This window comes from Planococcus citri, chromosome 2 (assembly GCF_950023065.1).
Source record: "Planococcus citri chromosome 2, ihPlaCitr1.1, whole genome shotgun sequence".
In the NCBI taxonomy this organism is placed as follows: Eukaryota; Metazoa; Arthropoda; class Insecta; order Hemiptera; family Pseudococcidae; genus Planococcus; species Planococcus citri.
The window spans coordinates 78963930-78974299 of NC_088678.1; the positions used below are offsets into that span (position 1 = coordinate 78963930).

A 10370-nucleotide genomic window follows, 5' to 3' on the forward strand; every position below is an offset into this window, starting at 1 on the left:
CGCTAACGTTGTTTTTCAAGCACTATTCAAATAAACACCCGAATTTGAAAAACTCCATGTGTTTGTGATTCTTCACCTATCTAACGTTGTTTTCTGGAAAAATACTTCAAATAAACACCCGTATTGAAAATTCACCTTATTAATCATGGTTCTCCATATAGCTAACGTTGTTTTTCAAAAACCATTCAAATGAATACCTGAATTTGAAAAAATACTTTATGATTTGCACAAGAAATTGATATAAGACCGTGTTAGCTCCTTGTGTATGAAAATAGCTGAATGACTGACATTTTTTTGGCACAATTTAAAGTCGGTTTAGAGAGACTATTTTGCCATTTTTGCCTTCAATTTGCGAGAAGAATTTCAATTTTTTAAGGAGAAGAGAAGTCATAGTAACTACTTTTTTTTCGTAAAAGTACAGTAGGTAAGTAAGTGTCAAGGTTGACAGTGGAAAACGAAAAATAAAAATTAAGTACAAAAATATGTAATAAATCACAGTTGAAATGGAGATACATAATGTTTAGTGCATGACATTTAAAAATAACCATCAACAGGAACACTCTCGAGAAATTCGTATTCTTCTTTCAGTAACTTATCCCTCATTTCAAATTTGCCATCTTTAATATGCAGATAATTTATATCCTGCGAATCGACTGGCTTCCATATGGTTTTTTCTTTATCGTTTGGGTTCCTGATGGGCAAAAAAAATACATATTTTTATACATAATCAGATGTTTCAATAATTTTTCCTAGCTAATGGCATCTTTTACTATGAACTAATTACCCTGCAGCTGCAAAATTAGTCCAAAAATCAACCATTTGTTTGGAAACCGCCAGATCAACGCCCTCGGTTACCGGTGTGATGACAGAGGACCAATTATAAAGGGTTAAAAGTTCGTCACCATGAATAATACCTGGAAAGAAAAATTCAGTTCAATATTTTACATGAAAATAATAGTGATGAAAAATTGATGGAAATGAACAAAAAAAAATACGTACCCATATAAGGATGACCTTCAACCTCGAGCGTTTTTGTGAATGATTCCTTAGCTTTGTAATTGTAATAATAAACGTATTTTGGCCCCTTGTATAGCTTGACATTTTGTTTCAGTCCAGTCACGTAGATTAACGTTGTGAACATCTAATAAGAATAATGATTTATTTAATTTATGAAATTCTTCTCTTTTTTTCTTTCAAAATTTTCTTCCTGTATTACCTTAGCAAAACCGTGAATATCTTCACTAATCTTTTTATCCCCGAAAAAATATTTTTTGTAAGTTTCTGTCACATTGTCGAGTTGTTCAGGGTCTTTAACATGGTATATATAACGGAACATTAATGGAAAGACCCTTTTATATTCTCTATCCAACTCATCCGCTAAAGGTGGACCATATTTTCGATGGTACGCATCTGCAATAAAAACAAGAGTAGAACATACTCATAATTACAAATTAGGCAAGTTATTGTTTTTGCAGTCGACTTCATAACTTATGAAAGTAGTTCACATTTTTTCCTCGTTATATTTGGCTTAAATTTGGTTTCTAAATATTCTCCAAAAATAATCAAAAAGTGTATGTATGTACTTTGGCACTTGAAATTTTGGCTGATGATAAATTTTTGTCTGCTTTTTCGATCTAGCTTTGTCCAGTTTAAAAAAGAGATAAAATTTGTAAAATATACGAGTACCTAGTATATCTGAGTAATGAGTGTACATACTTATTGCTACCTCGCCTCCTTCATCTGAATTTATACCCATCATCCAAGGTATATTCGATTGTCGTTCTATTAACTTGGCAGGTTCGTCAACCAAAAAAGCTCCGGGTACTTTTTCATTTTCAATAACCGGACCCCATGGAAATGCAGGTAAAAGTCCTCCAGTGCTCTGGAATCATAAGCAAAGTGCGTTTTTCCATTTTAGAGCGCAATTTCGCGTCAGCTTTTACAGTTGATGTATACTCACAAAAAATAAAGAATCATAAGATACGAATTTTTCAGCTGGAAGTTTTTTCAGACAGTTTAACAGATCTTGGGAGGTTTTAACTTCATCTCCATCACAACCTACCAGGGAAGCGAGTTTCCAAGCATTCACTCTGGCTTTACCAGGTCTTTCTAAATCGAAAGGATGTCCACTTTGAGTAATGAGACGATGAATTAGACCTGTAAAAATGGTTTTCACATATTTTATCTGACTTTTATTCAAGTTGAACAGGATTATTGCAAATTTTCTCGGAGAAGAGATTCATTAGGTAGTTAGGTACCTTTTGCCAGTGGGGAAAGTAATGTCATTGAAACACTTGTAGCAGCACTGCTGGCCCCGAATAACGTTACTCTATTTTTATCACCGCCGAAATCTTCGATGTGATTTTGTACCCATCGGAGCACCTCCACTGTATCTTTTAATCCATAATTTCCCGGTATTATTTCATCTTCGGTGCTAAGAAAACCTTCAAGTATGATGGAATTAATATTTCGAGCACTTGGTCAAGTGTCTTGTGAAATCAAGTGTGTATTTGTGGCTCACCTAGACTTCCCAGTCGATAATGAAATATGATTAGTACCACATCTTTGTCCATGAAGTAGTGAGGACCGTATTTATCTGGTAGAGCATCGCGGTACAAGAAACGACTACCGTGCATATAAACCATCACAGGAAGTAAAGTTTCATTTGTAAGCTGTTAAGTATAAGGCGTAGAGTGTAGATAGATAAGTATCAATAAAAAGAAGTTATTCATTGTCCTTCAAAAAAAAAAAAGTTCTCGTGTACCTATAGTTTGGTTTTATACCTTTGGCGTATAGAGATTCAGATAAAGACAATCTTCGCTTCCTCGAATTTCTGGTAAGATGTAGTATTGTAAACAGGGCGATGGAAGAATGGAACCGTCTCGTACCCCTTTCCATGGTTTGGCTGGAACTGGATCCTATTCAACATTTCAAAAGCAGTTATTATCTATTGTCACTTATTTTCGTTTTAAAGATTAAAATTCCTATTTCAGCCGTAAAATCATCGTATTTAAGTCTGAAAATTTACAATGAAGGGCGTCCCACGTTGCTGAAAAAATGTTTCAATTTTTTTCAGTACCTACCTACTTGATATGTATGAGTATGACACAAAAGTAGTGCTCGGTGGCTTTTCAGACCACAATCCATACACGAAAAATTTTCTCTAGAAGTTGATTTTGTATTTTTTTTTCGGGAACCAAAAAAACGGCGCTGCCAAAATGAAAATACTACATATGTGCCCCATTCAGAAAAGTGCAGTTTTGAAATTTTTCCCTTGCACAAATGGGGGGTGGACCCTCAAAAAGGTGATTTTGGGGACATGGTCTGAACCACAAAAACTCGACGGGGTTGTGTTGGGGGACTTCTCCCGATACCAAATATGTGATTTTTTTCCGTGACACCTTGCACAACTGCATATTATGGCACTTTGAATGCGATTTTTATGCATTTTTGGCCAATTTCGATGATAAAACGGCTCTAATGACCAGCGTATGGCCTGGAACCAACGGATTCTTGGACGTGTGTTAAACGGAGATATTTGAAGCCCAACTACGCAAAAACGGTGAAAAATTACTTGCACAACGCGATTTTATGCGTACTAATAGGTTTGTCAGCTGCCCCCCACCACCGGAATTCAACAATGCATTATCTATCCGATAATATCGATGCGACCTATCAAGACGGTATAAAATTTCGCGCTGAACTCTAAAATCGCAGACATTTTTCATTTCCACCCCCACATGGTGGTGTTTTGCCCCCCAAACTGAATCCAACTATGATATGGAACACATTTTGCACATTTCGCGTTGATGGTGAGGATTTATGTGTACGCAATCAGAATGATTCTCATATTCGTTATTTGGGAATATTTTTGCTTCAAATTTTTCATTTAATCTCCACCCCCTCCTCTCCCCTCCCCTCCCCTTTCAAGACTATGTCAGAACATGGATATTAAAACTTGGACATGACCCACCGAAATGGTATAAAATTTTGCGCTGACCTCGAAAATTACAATCATTTTTCATTTGCACCCCCTTGGTGGAGTTTTGCCGTCCTCCCTCCATAAAGCTAACTACATAAAAATATTCCCAAATAACGAATATGAGAATCATTCAGATTGCATACACATAAATCCACACCATCAACGCGAAATGTGCAAAATGTGTTCAATATCATAGTTGGATTCAGTTTGGGGGGCAAAACACCACCATGTGGGGGTGGAAATGAAAAATGTCTGCGATTTTAGATTTCAGCGCGAAATTTTATACCATTTTGATAGGTCGCATCGATATTATCGGATAGATAATGCATTGTTGAATTCTGGTGGTGGGGGGCAGCTGACAAACCTATTAGTACGCATAAAATCGCGTTGTGCAAGTTTTTTTTAACCGTTTTTGCGTAGTTGGGCTTCAAATATCCCCGTTTAACACACGTCCAAGAATCCGTTGGTTCCAGGCCATATGCTGGTCATTAGAGCCGTCTTATCATCGAAATTGGCCAAAAATGCATAAAAATCGCATTCAAAGTGCCATAATATGCAGTTGTGCAAGGTGTCACGGAAAAAAATCACATATTTGGTATCGGGAGAAGTCCCCCAACACAATCCCGTCGAGTTTTTGTGGTTCAGACCCATGTCCCCAAAATCACCTTTTTGAGGGTCCACCCCCCATTTATGCATGGGAAAAATTTCAAAACTGCACTTTTCTGAATGGGGCACATAGTACTTTCATAAATTTCCTCTTTACAGATTTTCACCTAATTCATGGAGGTGATTTACTTTAAGCTAAAAATGTCCTTTAAAATATATGAAACCCTTACGTTGAAGAGAAGATGTGCTTTAGGTGCTCACAGTGGCATAATTTTTAGAAAAACTTCGATTTTTGCAATTAAAGTGGCTTCCAAATAGTTTTAATTCCATTTGAGGAAACCCTTTAGTCCCAAACCCACCAGCAGTCGACTGGATATCGCGTTGAAATTAGAGTGCAGAATTAATTTCGGCTTTCCAACTCCGTTTGGTAAAATTTAATGGAAATTCCGAGCATTGAAAATATGCTGGAGGCTCCAATAATTTTCAAAAAATCGCTGGAAGCTCTAAAACGACTTGAAATCCACCTGCAGTCGTCTTCATAGCGTATTGAAATCGCAGTTTACAGATTGAATTTCCGCTTTCAAACCACATTATTTCAAATTTCAAAAATCTGATGAAGGCTCCAGAACTGCTCAAAACGGTTAGAAACCGGTTCCAGTCGATTTGGCAGATTTAAAATAATAGGGTATATTTCAAATTTCAGCTTTCTAGATTAATTTGGTAAAATGTTGATATTTTTTCCTCATTACCGAGGACTTCAGAACCACTCGATTCAAAAGAGGTGGAGCAGGGGGGGGGGGGTTGGAAGACTCAAAAATAGGATGCACTACTTGCCAAAAATTTTAGCTTTTCAATTCAATTGACTGTAATTTTATTTTTTCCCTGTGGCTGAAATTTGGTTTTCAAAAATTTCTCAAGGAATTCGAAAAAAGAACTTCAGTTCTTTTTTTTAGGGTGTTTTTAATTTCAACATTATTACACCCTCGAAAAGAAGGGCTTGGATTTAATTTATTAGATTGATATTTTTTTTTAGTAGAGTTATGAATTTTTGGATATCAGAAGGGTTGTCTGGGATGGTCATTGCGTCTGGGTCTATTTGTAGTGATAGTCTCATTGGTTGTTGTAGTTTAAGGCAAGTGAGCAGTAAATGTTGAGTGAATGTAGGCTTTATTAAGAGTATGACCTGAAACTCCTATCATCAGAATTTCAATTGCCCAATAAATTGATTTTTTGATTTTTGACAAATTACTAAAAATCAAAAATGGTGATTTTCTGAAATTTTTTTTTTTTAACCATAGGTACTTTTTTTTAGTAGACAAAAAGATAATCAATTCTGAAGCTGATAACGACTCTGCCAGCCAATTTTCACCATTTTCTGTCATTTTGGAGGATCTAGCGTGATTTTTGATTTTTTTAGTCATGTCCGAATTTCTCATAAAGGCGCAGAAATCAACTTGAGCTGCTAAAAAATTTCAATTCTGACTTATTTCAGCCTCTTTAATGAGTTTTTTTTTGTGAAATTAGAGTGGTTTTCAGGCAGACGCCCTGAGTATTTTTTTTGACCAGTAAGATGAAAATTTCTTGTAAAAAAAAGCTCGAGATGTCCGCATGAAAATCTTTCAAATCGTAAATAGTGTTGATAGAGATCCTATGAAACTGAAGGAGAATAAGCCAGAACTTGATTTTTTTTGTAGGGTGTTCACCTTATATTATTTTTAAAAGCTCAAATTAGTTTACACAACTTCTGGAAAAATTCAAAAATTCTGGAAAAATCAAAAACCGCGCAAGAGGTTCCAGATTGGCTGAAAATAGGAGAAGTTGGTTGCGGAGCAGTCGATACTCGCTTTAGAAGTGATTTTCGTTGTTAAATAAAAAATACGAATTGCAGAAAATCTGCATTTTTATGGACGCTCGTATAATGTCAACTTATCTGCACCTTAATCTGGATATTTAATGAATTGATTATTCGCAATTGAACATTTTATTGCAGTTTGTGACGTTGTTGGCACAGTTTCAACGATGCACCAGCTATTTGCCCTGTGATAGGTATATATATATATTTTTTTTAAATGAAAGACGATCCCAATTTCTCAATTTTCTTGGCATGCACGACTTTTTTTCCCATTTTTAGGAAATTTGAGATGGGGGGGCGGTGTCAAATCAAAATATAAGTAAGTTGATATTCGTAATCAGCGCTTTCGAAAACGTATGAAACGTAATGTCACACGATATTTAATTTTTTTTACGTTTTGACTAAATTTTTGGGGCTCCATCATGGCTTGCCAAGGTTCTGCAGATCACATCACGAAATTTTCACATTTTTGTAAATACCATAAAAATGTATACTTGACGCATTTTTGTCGAATTTTTAAATTATACTTCCTAAAGGGGGCCATTCCACGTCAATTCGAACAAGAAGTGCTAAGGGGGGGGCGGAAATTTTTTTGAAATTTTTCCTGCGGAAATACATACTTTTAAAAGGCTTTGTTGGTGATATCATAAAAATCAGTGTTGCCACTTTTTTTCGTACGAAAAATTAGCTCGAAAAGTATCAAAACGTTGTTTTCATATCGTTCCGACTCTCAAAAAAAATGCTGAAAAAAATATATTATGGACAACTTTTCATGCTGAACAACATATTAAAAAATTGGAATGGAATTATTTCGTAAAGTCGATTTGAAAAAATTGAAAAGTTTGCGGAAAAATGCGATTTTTTGGTTTAAAACATGAAATAAAGTTTTGATTGGTGAAGTTGACCCATTTGACCCCCCCTATTTTTACGTACCAGTTGAAAAAGTTGAAAACTCCCTTTCACTAGATGAAATGAGCTCATTACAAAAAAATCAAAATTCGAAAAAATTCAATTTTCAAATTTCAAACATCAAAAAAAGTTTAAATTTATTCATTTTTGTCTTATTATGACCTCTTTTTGACGTACCTTATTTCATGGAAAAGTTGATAAAAATCACAAATCATGACAAAAAAATTATAAAATTCGTTTATTTTTTCAATTCACTCAGAATTTTGATTTTTTGTGATGAGTTCAAAAAATCGCCGATCCCTTACCATTTCTTGGTCGAATTGATGTGGAATGACTCTCAAGACAATCTTTCGGTTATCAACTTGGGACTTTTAAAATTTTCTATGATTATTTTTTAAATTATATGTACCTACCTGTGCTTACAATTTTCGTATTTTTGACATATTTTTTTTTCGTCAAAATTTTGATTTATTAATTACATTATTAGGGTGTATAGTGTGTTAGGTATAGATGCAAACACATACCTTGAATCGTAACTCTCCCACAGGTGGTTCTGCGTAAGGGATTCCATAAAAAGAATAAAACATCCGTCCATCTCTGCTCTTCTCAAGTTGACCTTTTAAAATGCCTTGTTTCGTTTGTAATTCGACTCCATTCGCAAAGTTTCCGAAAAATATCACCGCACAAAAGAGCAAAATGTGAACCGTCATAATTGAGTTAGTACGCGAGTTTATTTCAAAAATGATTCGAGTATTTATCCAATTGTGTGCATAACTTGCGCAATAAAAATATATGTAAGGTACCTAATACACTAAGCCTATGCGATTTATTTCCGATGTGAAGGCTAACTAGGTAGGCCTAACTTAACTAGCACACTATAATTATGCTTACGCGTTCAAAACTTTTCGAAAACTCGTAGTTTAAGAAGTAACGGTTAAACGGTGGATTTGTTTTTTTTCTACTATGTTTACGTACCTATTTTTTTAATTGACTGAAATGCGACATCATCTCCTAAAACATGGCAATTTACATACAAATGTAAATTCTAATGTAGATGCACTGCCTGTGTGGAAGTGGGAAGAGTAATAGATCGTTGAGTGAGAACCTTCCTCATCGTTGAATATTTATTGTTATAGGTTCACGTTTTTTTTTTTCGTAATAGAATCGAGATTGTGACCAATTAGGAAAAATCACGCGATTTATACGAGTATGTAGATACCGGTATTCTTTCAGTTCTCATTCGCGATTGGCACCCTTTACCCGATCAATTGCGTAAAACACAAACCGGATAACTACATATTTGCAAAATTCAGAGTTACCTAGGTATGTAACTGGTTTTCTGACGTCACAGCTGGGGGCGATTGCGGCTTCATTGTCTTATAGGAGATTGCCCGATTTCTGAGTTTTTCTTGAATAATTTTTGAACGGTTAATGCTACAGATTTGAATTAAAAACCAGCTTGTAGAGGAGAAAGAGTAGATCATTTTTCATGTTTTAAACACGTATGTGCTCGATCAAATTTTCGATTTATTTCAATTTAAATGTAAAAAAATTGCAACCTCGAAACTTTGAACTTTGATAAATCGAAAATTTGATCGAGCACATAGGTGTTTGAAAGATGAAAAATGATCTACTCTTTCTCCTCTACAACCTCGTTTTTTCCCCAAAGCTCTAGCGCTTTTTGATCAAAAGTTATAAAAGCTCAAAGCTTTGAACTTTCACAACTTTTGATCGAAAAGCGCTAGAGCTTTGGGGAAAAAACGAGGTTGTAGAGGAGAAAGAGTAGATCATTTTTCATCTTTCAAACACCTATGTGCTCGATCAAATTTTCGATTTATCAAAGTTCAAAGTTTCGAGGTTGCAATTTTTTTACATTTAAATTGAAATAAATCGAAAATTTGATCGAGCACATACGTGTTTAAAACATGAAAAATGATCTACTCTTTCTCCTCTACAAGCTGGTTTTTAATTCAAATCTGTAGCATTAACCGTTCAAAAATTATTCAAGAAAAACTCAGAAATCGGGCAATCTCCTATAAGACAATGAAGCCGCAATCGCCCCCAGCTGTGACGTCAGAAAACCAGTGCTCTGGCCTTCTTGTATAGGAGGTGTTGGTCTGACAGGAAAAAGGTAGACAACTTCTGTAAACGCCAAAACGTAGTGCTGACATAGCATAGCTTTATCAAAAGCACAACACACATTTCCCCCACCTCCGTCATTCATACCTCTACACATAAAAAATTCTGAAAAATCCATCAATGTTACCCCTGTTTACGGTAGTAAGTATTTTGCAAAAAATTTGAACATTTTTAAAAGAATTTTAAGCCCTAAATTGAGTACGGATTTTTAGGATTTCTGAAAATGCATCTTAGGACCTATCAAAATAAATTGGAACGGGAGAAAACCAAAAATTTCTATTGAATTTTTTTGGAGTTTTTTTGCAAATTTTTTAGCCCACACTTAAAGCTTGATTCCCGCGTTGGATATCGCTTATGGCCAAAAACAATAGATAACAAACCATGTTTTTTTCAAAATTGCCAAACATGCCTCATTCCTTGGTAAAAAAAATTGCAAATAGCCCCAATTATGAATTCTCTCAAAAAATTCCAAGAAGTATAAATCGTCAACGTTTTTTTTTTTTTTTGAAACCAAATCGGATTTTTTTCCCCAGAAAATTACCCAACAGTCTCGCATTTTTGCTAAAAGCTGTCAAAGTGTTGCATTTTGTCAATTCAATGTCAAAAATTCACACTTTTTGCCAAAAATTGAAGAAGCCCTGTGTTTTGCTAAAAAAATTTTCAGAGCCTCATTTTTCTGCTAAATATAGCAAAAAGTCCTCTGTTATCTAAATTGCCAATGAGTCTCGTTTTTTGCCAAAAATTGTTGAAAATTGTAGGTTTTTTTTCAAAAATTCCAAAAAGTTTCTCTGTTTTTCAAAAGTTGTTCTCGAGAGTCGTTTTTTGCTAGAAATTGCTAAAAAGCCTTTTCGTTCACTAAATTTATTCCTGCTTTTTGTCAGA

At 34.8% G+C, this 10370-nt stretch overlaps 1 protein-coding gene across 1 annotated transcript; it reads right to left on the minus strand.

Annotated features, from left to right (window-relative positions):
* Positions 1-468: 468 nt before the first annotated feature.
* LOC135837862 (juvenile hormone esterase-like) lies at positions 469-8493 on the minus strand. Its single transcript, XM_065353283.1, has 10 exons — positions 7874-8493; positions 2784-2918; positions 2522-2672; positions 2259-2444; positions 1961-2157; positions 1717-1882; positions 1217-1410; positions 1000-1141; positions 785-914; positions 469-691 (listed from the first exon to the last, which is right to left on the minus strand). Exons 1-10 carry the CDS (start codon positions 8057-8059, stop codon positions 535-537), a joined length of 1644 nt encoding a protein of 547 aa, XP_065209355.1. The 5' UTR covers positions 8060-8493; the 3' UTR covers positions 469-534.
* Positions 8494-10370: the final 1877 nt, after the last annotated feature.

Bases quoted from the DNA above. Each gene is read 5' to 3' on its own strand.
- LOC135837862 (XM_065353283.1), bottom strand. From the start codon at position 8,059: ATGACGGTTCACATTTTGCTCTTTTGTGCGGTGATATTTTTCGGAAAC. The intron at 1,142-1,216 runs GTAATACAGGAA...TATTCTTATTAG, and splicing joins ATATTCACGGTTTTGCTAAG to ATGTTCACAACGTTAATCTA. The intron at 692-784 runs GTAATTAGTTCA...TTTGCCCATCAG, and splicing joins ACTAATTTTGCAGCTGCAGG to GAACCCAAACGATAAAGAAA.